Here is a 17,349-nt window from a genome sequence, read left to right as displayed (position 1 = left end):
CGAGCGGCACTTGATGATAGACTTGGTAAGCGTCGAGCATACATATTAACTCGCAGCCAGTTGTAGAATCCACCAGTTGATCGATTCGGGGCAAGGGGTAAAAATCCTTTGGGCACGCCTTGTTAAGGTCCCGGAAATCGATGCACACTCTCCACTTGTTGCCGGGCTTGGAAACTAGCACCACATTCGCCAGCTAGCTCGGGAACTGGACCTCACGTATATGGCCGACCTCCAAGAGTTTCTCCACCTCCGCTCGGATGATGGCATTCTGCTCGGCGCTGAAGTCCCTTTTTCTTTGCTTTACTGGCCGAGCGTCCGGTCGGACGTGGAGCTCATGCTGCGCTATACTTGGTGAAATTCCGGGCAGCTCATGTGTCAACCAGACGAAGACATCATGGTTTCTTCGGAGGCATCGGATCACCTCCTCTTTCTGATTCGCCTCCAGATCGGACGCGATGAATGTCGTAGCCTCCGATCGGGTTGGGTGTATTTGCACTTCCTCTTTTTCTTCATAAACTAAAGAGGGAGGCTTTTCAGTTATAGCATTCACCTCGATCCGTGGCAATTTCCGGGCGAAATTTGTTTCTGCTCGGACCATTTCAATGTAGCATCGCCGAGCTGTCAGTTGGTCTCCCCGTACTTCTCCTACTTTGTCGTTGACGGGGAACTTGATTTTCTGGTGGAAAGTGGAGACGACCGCCCGGAATTCGCTGAGCGCCGGTCGTCCCAAAATGACGTTGTATAATGAGGGAGAGTCCACCACCACAAAGTTTGCTGTCCGTGTCCTCCTGAGCGGATCTTCTCCCAGTGAGATAGCCAGCCGGATTTGTCCGACCGGCAGGACTTCATTGCCTGTAAACCCGTAGAGGGGGGTTGTCATGGGCAGCAGCTCGGCTCGGTCAATTTGTAGTTGATCGAACGCCTTTTTGAATATGATGTTGACCGAGCTTCCTGTGTCAATAAAGACGCGATGAATAGTGTAATTGGCTATTACCGCTTTGATGAGCAGAGCGTCGTCGTGGGGCACTTCAACTCCTTCCAAGTCCCCGGGCCCGAAACTGATTTCGGGTCCACTCGCCCGCCCTCTGCTGCAGTCGACTGCATGGATCTGGAGCTGCCGGACGCTCGCCTTTCTTGCTCGGTTGGAATCTCCTCCGGTCGGCCCACCAGCTATGATGTTGATCTCGCCTCGGGAAGTATTGCTCCTATTTTCTTCTTCCCGAGCGGACGGTCGAGGGCGTTCCCTAGACATTCGGAGATTCTCCCGCCTCGGAGAGCGATGCCGCTCGGGAGTCTGTTGTTGTCGTCTGTTAGCTACCGTCTGATCGGCTTAACGAGGCCTCTGTCGTCTGTCGGCTGATGGCGACCGACGACCGCCACCTCTGGGAACGGGGTGGGCGATTAGTGGAAGACTACGACAATCCCTGGTGTTATGTGTGTCCATCCGGTGGAAGGAGCAGAACATCGGGGTCCATCTCTTCTTTGTCCTGGGCCGCTCGGCTGCTACTTCTTGGACATGAGGTCTTGGATGAGCACGAATCGCTTCGGCCCGTGGTCCTCTGGGTGGCTGGTGAGCAGCGTGAGGCTTCCGTTCGGTAGGAGGAGCCCGCTCGACTGGAGTTTCTTTTTTCCGGGCTGCTTGCGCTTCCTCCACATTGATGTATTCGTTGGCACGATGCAGCATGTGGTCGTAGTCTCGGGCCGGCTTCCGAATGAGTGACCGGAAGAAATCCCCATCCATGAGGCCTTGTGTGAAGGCATTCATCATGGTCTCCGAGGTGGCCGTTGGAATGTCCATGGCCACTCTGTTGAACCGCTGGATGTAAGCTCGGAGCGGTTCGCGAGCTTCCTGTTTGATGGCAAACAGACTAACACTGGTTTTTTGATAGCGTCGACTGCTTGCAAAGTGGTGGAGGAAGGTCGTTCGGAAGTCTTTGAAGCTTGTGATAGATCCGTCCGGCAACCTCCGAAACCACCGTTGAGCCAATCTGGAGAGGGTGGTGAGGAAAACTCGACACTTCACCCCATCTGTGTATTGATGCAGAGTTGCAGTGTTATCGAATTTACCCAAATGGTCATCCGGGTCGGTGGTTCCATTGTATTCGCCGATCGTTGGAGGCACATAGTGCTTGGGCAGAGGGTCTCGTAGAATAGCCTCCGAAAATTGGCGGTTGATCCGCTCGGGTGATGCGTCCACTCGGGGGGCTTTCCCTTTTCTGTTATCTCGTCTTGGCATTTCATCCGAAGATGATCCCCGATCTCGATTAGTTGCTGCGGCTTCAAGAGGAGTGCGGAAGAGAGCCCGATGGAATGGAACTGTCGCTGGTGGTGCTTCCGCTCGGCCACCAGATGCTGACGTTGCTTGCTGCTCCGGCCGCTCGGACGTTGCTTTCTGTTTTTGCTCCACAAGCTTGGCGGCCCTCAACTCGATCAGAGAGTCGAGTTCCTCCGTGGAAAGCGTCACCGTGTGTTGTCATCCAGCCTCGTCCATTGTTTCCGTTTGGATGCAGGAGCGTTCCCACAGACGGCGCCAAATTGATCCTGTCCGAACGCTGACTCAACGGACACTGGGCACGTGGCGCTCTCCTTTTGCCGACGTGGGTCTTCGACTGGTGGCACGAACCTCCGGCGTACCTGCACAGAAGTCGAGCCGGGAAGGGGTTCCCGGCGGCGACCCTCCGACGCTCAAGTCAGGTAAGCAAGAAGTGAAAAAGTGGCTCTCAAAATATTAGAATGCGTACCTCCGGCGAAGGATGAGGGCCTTTATATAGGGCAGCGAAGAAGCGAGTGCACACATATCGAGGTGTACACGTGTCCATAGTCCATACCCCAATAAGGGTTTGCCAGTGAGCTTACCTGACCCATACTGCTACAGTCCAAGCATGTCCTCGATGGGACAGCGGAACCCCCTGTCGCATGATTTGGAGTGTGACCATATCACGAAGCATGCCAGCTGTCAGAAGATGTCCCTTGTTTTTTTCCCCGTACTCCTGCCAGGCGTCCGACCGACCCACCTCCACCTTCCGTCCGACCGGTCATATATGATGGTCCACTCGGGAAATTATCGGTAATGTATTTTGTGGCGACTGTTAGCAGTATGCTTCATGTCTTCGGCCGAGCGTGCCGTCCGCTCGGCCCTACGATCTTGCTCAATGAGCGCCGGAACCCCGACTTCCATAGGGGTGCCTTTTGCCATCGGCTAAACACCGGGCGGCCGCCCGGTCGGTCAGACCCCTTTCTCCGGTCGGCCTATTTGGTCTGACCTTCTTCGATGGACCGCCTGACCCTTTGATTTCCACGTGGCGTTGACCCCTTACAACGAGGGTCCCCTGTTCTTACCGCCGGATCAATTTTATATAATTTTTAAATTACTCCCTTCTTTTAAATTACATTCCTAATTTGACACTTAAATTACCCGCATCCAACTATTAACACATATCATAATCTTCTCTCCCTTTAAATCATCCCTCCCTCCAACCATTGGCATATAACACATGTCAGAATCTCTCACCCTCTTTAAATTACCCATCATCCAACCATTGACACCTGTCAAAACACTCCCTCCATTTAAATTCGTCATTCTTCAACCATTGACACCTGTCAAAACACCCTCCCTTTAAATTACCCCTCTTCAATGCTTAACATATGTCAGAACCTCCCCTCCCTTTAAATTACCCCACTTCTAACCCTTGACACATGTCAAAATCTTTTATCCCTTTAAATGACCCCCCTTCCAACCCTTGACACATGTCAAAATCTCTCATCACTTTAAATGGTCCCCCTTTCAACACTTGACATATGTTAAAATCTCTCATCCCTTTAAATTACCCCCACTTCCAACTCTTGACACATGTCAGAACTTCTCACTTTCTTTAAATTACACATCATTCAATCCTTGACACATGTCAGAACCTCCCCTCCCTTTAAATTACCCACCCTTCAACTCTTGACACATGTCAGAACCTCCCCTCCCCTTAAATTACTCATCCTTAAACTCTTGACACATGTCAGAACCTCCCCTCCCCTTAAATTACCCACACTTCAACTCTTGACACATGTCAGAACCTCCCCTCCCCTTAAATTACCCACCCTTAAACTCTTGACACATGTCAGAACTGTAGGACCGTTAGATTCGATAGAGGGGGGTGAATATCGATTCGAAAATATCGAGTATAAGCGCAGCGGAAAAGTAAAGTAGACACAGGGTTTTTTACTTCGTTCGGAGCCTATGACGACTCATACTCGAAGGCCCGTACTCCTTGAGTACTTTCGTTGGGAAATTCACTAGCAATTCAGATAATTACAATTTAAGTACAAAAAGATGTTAATGAAAAGAAAAACAAAGCTGTACCGACAGACAAGGAATTTAAAAGAGCGGGAACGTGTCGTCGGAGCTTTGTGAGCGTCGTTGGAGCGCAGAGCAGCAGGGCGAGTAATCTCAGAGTTCTCAAATGTGAAAAGATTGATTCTGAAGCTCCTGCCTGGGGCTTCTTTTATATGTTGCTCCGGGCGCCTGGATTCCTTCCGGGCGCCTGGAATGTGACGTAGCTGCTCAAACCGAGATGCTCCACGTGGTGACGACTTGGCCTGGATATAATTTGCTTTCCGGGCTGGGCCAGAAAACTCCCTTTTCCTGCAAAACAAAGTTAGTCCGAGGCAATATATATCCTGCAAAATAGATTGTTAGCACATTTATGAATTAACACAAATAGTATGACTTAGATTCCGTCTTTCTGAGACCGGAATCTAGTCACGATCTCGACTTAGACATCCGAAATGGATCTAAGCCGGATCGACGCCTAATGTTCCCTTCCCGGGAATGCGTCCTCGCAGTCACTCCCCTCTAGTAACTTACCTCACTTACCTGCCAGACGTCCGGTCAGCCCTTCGACCCGTCTGGACTTCTTGCCAGCTATCCGGTCAGCCCATCGACCTAGCTGGACATCTTGCCAAGCGTCCGGTCAGCCCGTCGACCCACTTGGACTTCTTGCCAGCTATCCGGTCAGCCCGTCGACCTAGCTGGACTTCGTGCCAGACATCCGGTCAGCCCGTCGACCTGTCTGGACTTATCCTGCACACTCGATCAAAGTGTCAGACAACAACAAAACTAACTTAACCTATTTGTCATTCATCAAAACCTAGGTTAGACCGTTAGTGCTACCCGCACCAACAATTTCCCCCTTTTTGATGGAATGACAACCTGGTTAAGTTAGTGAAATGAATAAAACAGGTACATAGTAGTTAGTTTTAGTGTTTTCAATTTGGTTTAGCTAACTTAACCACCTAACCCTCCCCTTTTGGCATTCATCAAAAATAGGCAAGGATAAACAAGCATAGTGTAGAGTTACTGTAAAAATTTAAGAAACAGCTAATTTTGGAGAATATCTAAGTCTGATTCAAAATTCAAAGATACTGATAAACGCACAATTTAAAACAAAAAAAAATGGTCAAGTTGACTTGGGGGAGTCAAGTTTAATTTTTTTTTTAAGTATAATTTTAAAATTTGATTTTTCAAAACAAAGCAAGAATTAAACAAGTAAAATTAATTTTTCAAGAAGTAAAATTTTAGCCAAAATAATTTTGTTAAGGCTAATTTGATAAAAGCTAAGTTTGGAAAGTTTAATTTTTAAGCATATGTTACAAAACTGAATAAGTTTAAATTTGTAATATTCAACTTTTAAAATCAGGTTTAAAAATTAGGTGGGATTAAACTTAGTTAATTTTAACTTTTTGAAAACTGGTGTTTAAAAATAAGTTAGTTTTAAAATAAATGTACAAAAGTATTTTTAAACACACAAAATTTTAATTAATTTCTCCCCCCGAACTTGATACTCCTTTAATTTATTAATCTTTATAGGGGATTTAAAAAGAGAAAATTGAACCTCCCCCTGAATTGGTTACTCCCCTTAATTTAATATCTCCCCCTTAAGTAAATACTAAGGTTTGGTTGTGTTAAATTTCAGAGCTCTACCACATTTGTCTAATTTAGTAATACTTATATTATTATCTCTGTATCCTTAGTATAATTGTTTCTTTGAGTTTGAATAATCAATAATTGATTTTAGATTCATGCGCTTAACTTTAGTTTAAGGTTAAATAAAATAAGATTTTATTAATTCAATAATAGTTAAGCATTATCAATAATTTATTGATCAGTTTTTACTTGATTTAATAATTTAATACCTAGTGAAATAATTTAAATTTCATATTACTTGATTGAGTTGGTCAAATGAAAGTGTTAGTTATAAAAATAATTATTATTTTTATTTATTTATTAAATATTTTTTTATAAGGGATTTCTAATGGGATTTCTAAAACAGCATTTAAAAGGAATTCAACATGATTTTTATAATATGTTTTATGTCAATTAACATACGCTTGATTCAGTTTTGATTTTAAATTTAAATTAATATTAGTGGTTAATTTAAGTTTAAGTTTAATTTTAAGTTTAAGTTAAAATTTGTAATTTCAATATTAAGTTTTAATTTAAGATTTAATTAAAAAATAATTTTAAGGTTAAAAAGATGTTTAAGATTAAAAAGTCAAAATAATAATTATTAAAGTGAAAATGATACATAATTTTTTAAAATAGTTTTAAAGCGATTTTTTAAATAGATTTTTTTTTAAAGTTTTTTTTAAAATAATTTTTGAAATGATTTTAAAGTTTAAATAATTTTAAAAAATATATATATATATATATTTTTAAGTTAAAATAATTTTTATTTAAAATAATTTTTAAAGTAATTTTTTAAATAATTTTTAAGTAAAAATAATTTTTTAAATTATTTTTAAATGAATTTTTTAACACAATTTTTAAATGAGTTTATAAATAAATTTTTAAATGAGTTTTTTTTTAAAATAATTTTTTAAAAGATTTTTAAAGCAATTTTTAAATGAGTTTTTAAATGATTTTTTTAAATGGATTTTTTTTTGTTTTAAAAGAATTTTAAAATAGTTTTTAAAGAATTTTTAAAATAGTTTTTTTAAAATAATTTTTAAAATAATTTTTAAAGAATTTTTAAAAGAGTTTTTAAAGAATTTTTAAAATAGTTTTTAAAGAATTTTTAAGATAGTTTTTAAAGAATTTTTAAAAGAGTTTTTAAAGAATTTTTAAAATAGTTTTTAAAGAATTTTTAAAATAGTTTTTAATTAAAAGAGTTTTTAAAGAATTTTTAAAATAGTTTTTAAACAATTTTTAAAATAATTTTTAAAGAATTTTTTAAAAGAATTTTTAAAGAATTTTTAAAATAGTTTTTAAATAATTTTTAAAATAGTTTTTAAAGAATTATTTAAAATAGTTTTTAAATAATTTTTAAAAGAATTTTTAAAATAGTTTTTAAAGAATTTTTAAAATAGTTTTTAAAGAATTTTTTAAAATAGTTTTTAAAGAATTTTTTAAAATAGTTTTTAAAAAGTTTTTAAAATAGTTTTTAAAGAATTTTTTTTAAAATAGTTTTAAAATAATTTTTAAAATAGTTTTTAAAGAATTTTTAAAATAGTTTTTAAACAATTTTTAAAATAATATTTAAAGAATTTTTTAAAAGAATTTTCAAAGAATTTTTAAAAGTGTTTTTAAAGAATTTTTAAAAGAGTTTTTAAAAAAATTTTAAAATAGTTTTAAAAGAATTTTTAAAAGAGTTTTTAAAGAATTTTTAAAATAGTTTTAAAAGAATTTTTAAAATAGTTTTTAAAGAATTTTTTAAAATAGTTTTTAAAGAAATTTTAAAATTGTTTTTAAAGAATTTTTTTAAAATAGTTTTTAAAGAATTTTTTTTTTAAAATTGTTTTTAAAGAATTTTTAAAATAGTTTTTAAACAATTTTTAAAATAATTTTTAAAGAATTTTTTTAAAAAAATTTTAAAGAATTTTTAAAAGAGTTTTTAAAGAATTTTTAAAATAGTTTTTAAAGAATTTTTTTTTTAAATAGTTTTTAAAGAATTTTTAAAATAGTTTTTAAGTTTAGAATAAAATTTTTATAGTTAAATTTTTAAGTTAAATATAAAATTTTTAAAATATTTTTAAGTTTAAAATAATTTTTAAAGTTAATTTATTTTTTAAAATAATTTTTAAAGTTAATTTAAAAAAAAAAATTAATTTAATTTTAAAGGTAATTTAATTTTAAAATAATTTTTAAAGTTAATTTAATTTTAAAATAATTTTTAAAGTTAATTTAATTTTAAAATAAAATTTTAAAGTTAATTTAATTTTAAAATAATTTTTAAAGTTAATTTAATTAAAATAATTTTTAAAGTTAATTTAATTTTAAAAAATATTTTTAAAGTTAATTTAATTTTTAAAGTAATTTTTAAAGTTAATTTAATTTTAAAATAATTTTTAAAGTTAATTTAATTTTAAAATAAATTAATTGTAGTTCTTGTTAGTTATTTAATTCGAAGTTTAATTTAATTAATTTAATTCAAAATTTAATTTAATTAATTTGATTTGAAATTTAATTTAATTAACTTAATCCGAAATTTAATTTAATTAACTTAATTCGAAATTTAATTAAATTAATTTAATTTGAAATTTAATTTAATTTAATTTGAAATTTTGTTTTGATCCTTAGTCATCTCACCCGATCTAAGTTTTCAATCAGGGAATCCTATAATTTTGTGAGATGAATTAGATTTAATTATAGAGTTTGGTTTAACTTGTGTTAGATTCAGGTTTAGCTTTGGTCTTAACAAATAGACATTCTTCGGATAAACTTCTAAGCTTGGTGAATCACTTGGACATCATTGAAGTAACCAACCTTTCGAGGTTTTTCGAATAGTCCTATCCACGGAGCTTAGTACTAAACCTTTGTCTAACTAGTTAGGATCCATTTAAGGGTAGCTTCGGTCAGTTCCACTTGGCCAAATGCACCAGATCGAAGCCATATCTTTCTAGACATGCGATGCCCAAGCTTCCCTAACGTATTATCATCCAAAAACTTCACCAGTACCAGGATTCAAGTTAGACGTGGTCTCTTTTTAACTAATCCTAATCACCATGCCGGGTTAGTTTGTTTGGGTTACCCTGTCGGGTAAGTTAGTTTTGGAGGTGCCAGCTATTCTGGAGTCTCCCCTTGAATCATTAGTCTTTAATTTAAGATTTTTGTATAATTAGAGTTGGTTTTAGTTAAGTTTTAATGTTTAATTTGTAATTTAAATTTAAGTTTTTAATTTTGAATTAATTAAATTGGTCAAATTATCTTTCTTTAATAGCTTATTTTTAAAGTTTAAGTTTTTATTTATTTTTGAATTAACTAAACTGTTTGAATTATATTTTCTTAACGGTTTATCTTTTAGCTTTTTATTAATTGTTAATTTTGAAATTTCTAGATTATTTTTTTTAATATGTTATCTTTAACATTTAATTTTAAGTTTGTTAAATTCCATTTTGATTTTATCAAAGTGTTTGATTTTATCCTTACATTTTCTTTGCCTTTTAAATTGATATGGTTAATTGAATTTATTAGATTAGTTTTATCTTTAAAGTTTAATTTTTTATTAATTAAATTATCTTGGTTTTGGATAGCATTTTCTAGACTGATTTTATCTTGATTACTAAATATTTTATCAAGGTATTTATTGATTTTATCCATTTTCTCATTTTTAGCATTTAAATTCAAATTTATTTTAATGTTTGACTTATTTATGTCTAAATGCTCACCTAGTTTTAAATTTTCTGAATTGATTAAATTATTTGAATTGATTTGGTCATTGTTCTGTTTGACCAAGTCAAGGTTGATGCCAAATTGATCAGAGTCTTGATTGACTTGATCAGAGTCTAGATTATTTTGTGATTTTGAATCTAAATCATCTAAATCTAGATTATCATGCACCATACTTGGACTAATTTCATACCTATCATCATGCTGATTATTTAAACTACTATTAGCAGGGGTATTTTGGTAAATATTACTAACCTTGAGCGCAACCCCTAATTCAGTAGGCTTCTCCGTTGGATTTGACTCGAGTTCATATTTGACTTTAACTTGATCTTCTAGCTCCATCGGCGTCTCGTGAAGCTTGATCAACTGGGTTCACAGCTCATATGCATTCTTGTACTTTTCTAATCTGCATAAAATATTGTTAGGTAAAACATTACAAATAATGTTACCTACCTTTTTGTTCAGTTCCGAGTTTTGAGAAGGTTTCCTCAAAATTAGCATATAATCGATGTCTACGCTTCCTAAGAAGCATTCCATTAATCGCTTCCAGTAGTTGAAGTCTTCATGATCGTATGGTGATGGTTCGCAGGGGTTCCGTCCTTCTAGAAGAGTCATAATTTCCCGATAAGAGAAATAAACAAAAAAATCCCAAGACTTGGTCTTGGATTAGCAGTGCTGGAAAAGGAATATAATATTGCACTAATTTCAAAAAATAATAAAATATTAATAAAAAAATATTATTCCAAAATTTTGAAAATGTAATATTTTCTCAATACTAAGCAACGGTGAAAAGATGATGATGTGTTTTTCAAAAACGGTTTTGGAGGGAAAAAACGAAAGGCGTAAGGTTTTATTTAAAAGGCAAACAATATCTAATTTTTTTCTTTAAAACGACCCCCCTTTGCTTGATTGGTGGTTGCACCAAATCAGAGCGGTACCCGCTCTGATACCACTTGTAGGACCGTTAGATTCGATAGAGGGGGGGTGAATATCGATTCGAAAATATCGAGTATAAGCGCAGCGGAAAAGTAAAGTAGACACAGGGTTTTTTACTTCGTTCGGAGCCTGTGACGACTCCTACTCGAAGGCCCGTACTCCTTGAGTACTTTCGTTGGGCAATTCACTAGCAATTCGGATAATTACAATTTAAGTACAAAAAGATGCTAATGAAAAGAAAAACAAAGCTGTACCGACAGACAAGGAATTTAAAAGAGCGGGAACGTGTCGTCGGAGCTTTGTGAGCGTCGTTGGAGCGCAGAGCAGCAGAGCGAGTAATCTCAGAGTTCTCAGATGTGAAAGATAATTATGAAGCTCCTGCCTGGGGCTTCTTTTATATGTTGCTCCGAGCGCCTGGATTCCTTCCGGGCGCCTGGAATGTGACGTAGCTGCTCAAACCGAGATGCTCCACGTGGTGACGACTTGGCCTGGATATAATTTGCTTTCCGGGCGCCCGGACCACCTTGTTCCAGAAAACTCCCTTTTCCTGCAAAACAAAGTTAGTCCGAGGCAATATATATCCTGCAAAATAGATTGTTAGCACATTTATGAATTAGCACAAATAGTATGACTTAGATTCCGTCTTTCCGAGATCGGAATCTAGTCACGATCTCGACTTAGACATCCGAAATGGATCTAAGCTGGATCGACGCCTAATGTTCCCTTCCCGGGAACGCGTCCTCGCAGTCACTCCCCTCTAGTGACTTACCTCACTTACCTGCCAGACGTCCGGTCAGCCCTTCGACCCGTCTCGACTTCTTGCCAGCTATCCGGTCAGCCCGTCGACCTAGCTGGACTTCTTGCCAAACGTCCGGTCAGCCCGTCGACCCGCTTGGACTTCTTGCCAGCTATTCGGTCAGCCCGTCGACCTAGCTGGACTTCGTGCCAGACATCCGGTCAGCCCGTCGACCTGTCTGGACTTATCCTGCACACTCGATCAAAGTGTCAGACAACAACAAAACTAACTTAACCTATTTGTCATTCATCAAAACCTAGGTTAGACCGTTAGTGCTACCCGCACCAACAAGAACCTCCTCTCCCCTTAAATTACCCACCCTTCAACTCTTGACACGTGTCAAAACATCTCCCTTTAAATCCTCCTCTCACACTTCATTTTTAGTCACTCTTCATTCACACCTCCCTTCACTGCTATCTCCCTCTCACCTTCTCCTTCTCTCTTCTTGAAAATATGGATAACTATTTGGGTTTATTTTCAGATAGTTGGTCAATTGAGAATGATGTTCCTAGTCAAGATATCTCCAACAACAGTCGCGATTATACAATCGAATTTACCACAGATCAGGTTAGTTATTATCATTGTTTTATGTATATTGATTATTTATTTTATAAGTAGAGAAATTATATTAAGATTGATAATGTCATACTTATACATCTTTATTATATTTTTTTTATATAGATATTTAAAAGTAGAGAAGATATGATAAATTGGGTAAAGACAGTTGGTTTGAAGAATGATATTGTAGTGGTTATTAAAAATTCTGCTAATTTAAAAGGTGGTAAGCTACCAAAGTGCCATCTTATGTGTGAAAGAGGTGGAAAGTATAAACCGCCACGATATCTAGTTGATGGGCAATCCTTAAAAAGAAATACTGGGACTAAAAAATGTGAATGCCTATTTGAGCTGCGAGGTATACCAATACCTCCAGATGGTGTGATGTGGGGTTTAAGGGTTGTTTGTGGTTTTCATAATCATCAATTAGCAGAATATATTGATGGATATGAGTACCCGAGTATGTTAAAACCAAAAGAAAAAGAATTTGTGCTTGACATGGCCAACAGCACCACACCTCGTGAAATTCTTAGTATTTTGAAGGAAAGAGACCCATCAAACACTATGGGGATCAAAAGCATTTATAATGCTATTTTCACAAATAAATCCGCTAAACGGGGTGGTCTAAATTCTATTCAGTATGTCTTGGACCAATTAATCAAGAAAGAATACCTCCATAAATATCATACAAATCCAGACACCAACGAAATCACAGATATTATTTGGGTTCATCCAAAAAGTCTAGAGTTGTCTGTCAACTTTTCATCTGTGTTGATCATTGATGCCACATACAAGACCAATGAGTATCGGATACCACTATTGGAGGTTGTGGGTATCACATCCACAATGCGAACTTACTCACTTATGTTTGCATATCTTAGTAATGAGAAGACAGAGCAACTGACATGGGCATTAGGTACATTAAAGAAGTGGATGGTTGAAAAGAAGGCATCGTTGCCATTGGTATTTGTTTCAGATCGGGATTTATCGCTTATTAATGCAATTGAAACATGTTTTCCCAATGCACGTCACATCCTTTGTATTTGGCAAATAAACCAGTGCGTAATGAAGAAATGCGCCCCTATGCTTGGTCTGGAGTGGCAACATTTTTATGCATCATGGCACTCACTCATTAATTCATCGACACAATGGTCTTATCAGCATAAGTGGGATGTCATGCGCAAAGAGTATCAACGATTCGAGGGTGTTCTAAATTATCTTTGGGATACATGGTTACACCCTTACAAAGAGCGGTTTGTTTCAGCATGGGTTGATACATGTATGCACCTCGGGAGCAATTCAAATCAAAGGTATAGTCATTTTATAGTTTTATTATTTAAATTTTGTTCATTATTGTAGTATTTCAATTCTTTTTAGTATTTAAACATAATGCATTGTTTTGATTACAGGACAGAATCTGCACATGCGAGATTGAAGTTATATTTGGGAGATACCATGTCATCCCTACAGACATCTTTTGAAAAAATACATAAGATGTTGAGAATTCAGTTCGGGGATATTAAGAAGTCGTTCAAAAAATCTCTGAACATTCCACGCCATCAACATTTACATGATGACATTTTCAGTCAAATAAGGTGTCGGATTTCATTAGAGGCAATGGAGTTGATTTCTGGTCAGCTAAAATGTATTGAGGAAACATCTCATCAGCTATCCGGCAGATGCAACTGTGCTATCAAAATTATATACGGATTGCCATGCGAGCATGATCTTGCACATTACCAGTACTTTTCCATTCCAATTCCGCTTCAGAGTATCAACGCTCATTGGAGGAGATTGTCAATGCACGCACATCAGTTTAATGACGAGGGAGCATAACCTAATAGGACATCCCACGTTGTTGAGATATTAGATGGGATGGATCTATATATGCGAGAGTATATGATAAACAAGTTTCTTGATATGATTGATCCACCTTAAAGTACATTGCGAGCTCCTTCATACAACACAGAACATAGAGGTCGACCTACGGGTAGAGATGAGCAAAGCGGACGCCGCATATCTTCTTTCGGAGAAGCATCCACTTCAGGATCTAGGGTCTCTCAACCGATTGCAACATCTCAAGGGAGAGGAAGGCGTGGAAGAGGGTCGAAGGTTTGCAATATTCAAACGACCCATGATCACTCTCCAGTTCCACCCATCCGTGATACTTATATTGAGAAATTACCTGTGCCTCTGCAGCGTTATATTTCTCACACTGTTGATGTTCAACCTGATGGTCATTGTGGATTCAGGGCAATAGCTGCACTAATTGGGTATGGTGAAGAAGGTTGGGTTCAAGTACGATTTGAGCTTATAGAAGAGATTCAACAAAATAAGGATCTATATGATCAACTTTATCCAGATCCAAATTTGGTAACCAATCTATTATTATCATTGAATTATTTCGAGCAGCGGGCACCAGAAATATATTGGATGGACGATATGCCTTTGGGAATTGTCATCGCATCAAGGTACAATCTTGTACTTCATACATTTGGTGAGAATATTGGGAGTTGTTTTACTCACTTGCCATTAAGAACTCCTCCAGTTCCAAACCAAGAGCGTCGAGAAATAGCTATTGCTCATATTGGCAATCACTTCGTACAAGTTTTCTTATATCCTCATTATCCTGTACCACCCATTCCAACCTGGTGGTGGCAACATTCATCGTATGAAGCTAAAGGATGGGTCACTCGTTACAGGACACGCACTCATTTGTGGTACGAAGTAATAGGTGCACCACCACCAAATGCATCGGAAGCAGAATTTGGAGGCAATATTGATTAAAATTTCTATTTTTATATGTTTTTATGTTTTTTTTGTATTATTACATGTACTCTTCATTTGGAAAAAAAATATGCTTGTTCCTAAGTTATGAATGTGTTCATTATTAATTGGTAGTATTTTTTTTAATTTTAAATATAAACTAAAAATAAATAAAAGATTATAAACATATAAAAAAATTATTGAAAAAAATAAAATTGATAAAGAAATTGATTAAAAAAATTAATAAAAAATTAAAAATTAAAAAAATCAATTGAAAAATATAAGTATTATGAAAAAAATAATAAATTAAATTAATTAAAAAATAAAAATTAAATAAAATTTATATAAAATTGAAAAATAAAGTATTGATAAAAAATAATAAATTAAATTATTTAAAAAATAAAACTAAATAAAATTAAAAATATAATTGTATGAGAGTTATTTTTAAATAAAATTAATTAAAAAAATTAAAACTAAATGAGAATTAAATGAAATAAAAAAAAACAAAAAAAATAAAGAAGGCTATATGCATCTTTTGACAGGGAGAGAGAGGGGAGGTGGAGGGGGTGTGTGTTGACAGGGGAAGCATAGTTTAGTGTATATGAGTACAGAGTATCTCAGTGACTGGTGTCAACCTTGCATAATTTATTGTCAATCTTCATTTTGTTAACATAATGATAAAGATGATGATCAAGTTGCATGGTGGATGGAATATTTGACAGTGATTGAAACTAAGTGTGGAACAGTCGCGGCCATTTAATTTGACTTTGCCACTTTGTGGTTGCAAGTCCCAGTTTCACACTCCTGGAGTGCGACCTCGACTTTGGTGACTAGTTAGCCACGAAGGGAGCGGATGCCCTATAAATACCCCTCCTTCCCTCCCCTGCTTCATCACCACACCAGCTCGTGCTTCCTTAACATAGCTAGTAGTGTGCAGCTGAAATGGCTAATAGAGCTCGCGTTAAGCTTTGGGCTGTTGCCTTCATCGCCCTTGTGAGCTTCCAGCTTGCGTTCGCAGCTAGATCGCTCACCGGGGCTGCCGCAGGAGGCGGTGGCGGAGGTGGAGGAGGAGGCGGAGGCGGAGGCGGAGGTGGAGGCTCTGGCAGTGGTTCTGGATATGGCTCCGGTTCTGGCTTTGGATATGGTGAGGGTGCTGGTGGAGGGAGTGCCGGAGGGTACGGTAGAGGAGGAGGAGGAGGCGGTGGCGGAGGAGAAGGAGGCGGAGGCGGTTCTGGCTCTGGGTCCGGCAGCGGTTATGGTTCAGGATATGGTGAGGGCGCTGGAGGAGGAAGCGCCGGAGGGTATGGGAAAGGAGGCGGTGGCGGCGGCGGCAGCGGAGGCGGTGGCGGTGGGGGAGAAGGGGGAGGTGTAGGCTCTGGGTCTGGTTACGGGCAAGGGTCTGGATCGGGTTACGGTGCGGGTGGTGGAGCTGGTAATGCTGGAGGATACGGAAAGGGCGGAGGCGGAGGAGAGGGCGGTGGTGTTGGGTCGGGATCCGGGTCCGGTCAGGGGTATGGATCTGGATCTGGATCTGGCTCCGGCGCGGGTGGTGCACATGGTGGTGGCTACGGTCGTGGCGGCGGCGGTGGAGGCGGCGGTGGTGAGGGATCAGGTGGGGGCACTGGCTCCGGCTCCGGCTCCGGCTACGGGTCTGGGTCTGGTTACGGCAGTGGTGGTGGAAATGGCCATAATTAGATGACTAGCTTTCTATGTATTATACGGGTATAATCATACAAGACATGGTTGTTCGTGCTGTACCAGCAGCGCTACCGCATAATGAATAAATGAAAGCTATTTTGCTACTTATAATTAGGGAGGATGCTTAATTATGCATGTCGTTACGTTCTTCTTAGTGAAAAATTTAGTATTTATATAAGAAAAAAAAGTGAAAGCCGCCCATTAGCTACTTGACACGTTAGACGTGCACCTCAATTGCCACACAGCCGCCGCAGTGTTTTTTTTTTTTCAAAAAAAATTGTATGTATCATTTAAAGGAATAATTACGAAATCTTTCAAGAAATTTAATGTTTTAACAAATATAACAAGTTTTTTTAATTTTAATAAATTTTTATATGAATTTTCAATGTTGTCGATCCTGTCCGAAAGCGTGAAGTTGGAAAGTTATGAAGTGACGATTTTGCAGACCGAACGTGAACTTCACTCTGCTCTATAAAACAAATGATGTCAATGCCGGGCCAGGGAAGCGGTCCCGGCGTTGACCCTTTGACGCTCAAGTCAGTCACTGGAATGTGGAGAAATGCAGAGCAACAATATAACTATGCGCAAACAGTAGATAACGTGTATCTCCGCTGATGATGGGCAACCCTTTATATAGAGTCCTGGTGGGCAGCGTACGCGCTTTTTGAGGCATGAGCACGCTCTCCCATGTGTCCCATGAAAGGATTGTGTCAGGAAAGTTCCTCTGACATCATACCTTAACAGAGCATGTATATATCTAACGCGACAGTAAAAGCTTCTGCCGTACGATCCACCTGTCGATTATGCCTCGTGTCAGCGACACTATCTCCCAAAAGGATGTCGAGAGATACTACAGTAGTCCCGCTGCTTGGCCAAGCGAGGTAGCCACTCGACTAGGACTCCGCTCCGTCCATGGCCAGGTCCCGCTGCTTGGCCAAGCGGG

General features: G+C 38.0%; 1 protein-coding gene across 1 annotated transcript; it reads left to right on the top strand.

The window, feature by feature from the left end:
- Nucleotides 1–15,607: 15,607 nt before the first annotated feature.
- LOC122054161 (glycine-rich cell wall structural protein 2-like) lies at nucleotides 15,608–16,520 on the top strand. Its single transcript, XM_042615974.1, has one exon. The coding sequence runs from the start codon at nucleotides 15,651–15,653 to the stop codon at nucleotides 16,401–16,403; it is 753 nt and encodes a 250-aa protein (XP_042471908.1). The 5' UTR covers nucleotides 15,608–15,650; the 3' UTR covers nucleotides 16,404–16,520.
- The last annotated feature ends 829 nt before the right edge of the window (nucleotides 16,521–17,349 follow it).

Source organism: Zingiber officinale, chromosome 3A (assembly GCF_018446385.1).
Source record: "Zingiber officinale cultivar Zhangliang chromosome 3A, Zo_v1.1, whole genome shotgun sequence".
Taxonomy (NCBI): domain Eukaryota; kingdom Viridiplantae; phylum Streptophyta; class Magnoliopsida; order Zingiberales; family Zingiberaceae; genus Zingiber; species Zingiber officinale.
This window is presented reverse-complemented; position numbering and strand designations above follow the sequence as displayed.

What these genes read in the sequence shown, in the direction of transcription:
- LOC122054161 (XM_042615974.1), top strand. Translation starts at nt 15,651, where the DNA reads ATGGCTAATAGAGCTCGCGTTAAGCTTTGGGCTGTTGCCTTCATCGCC.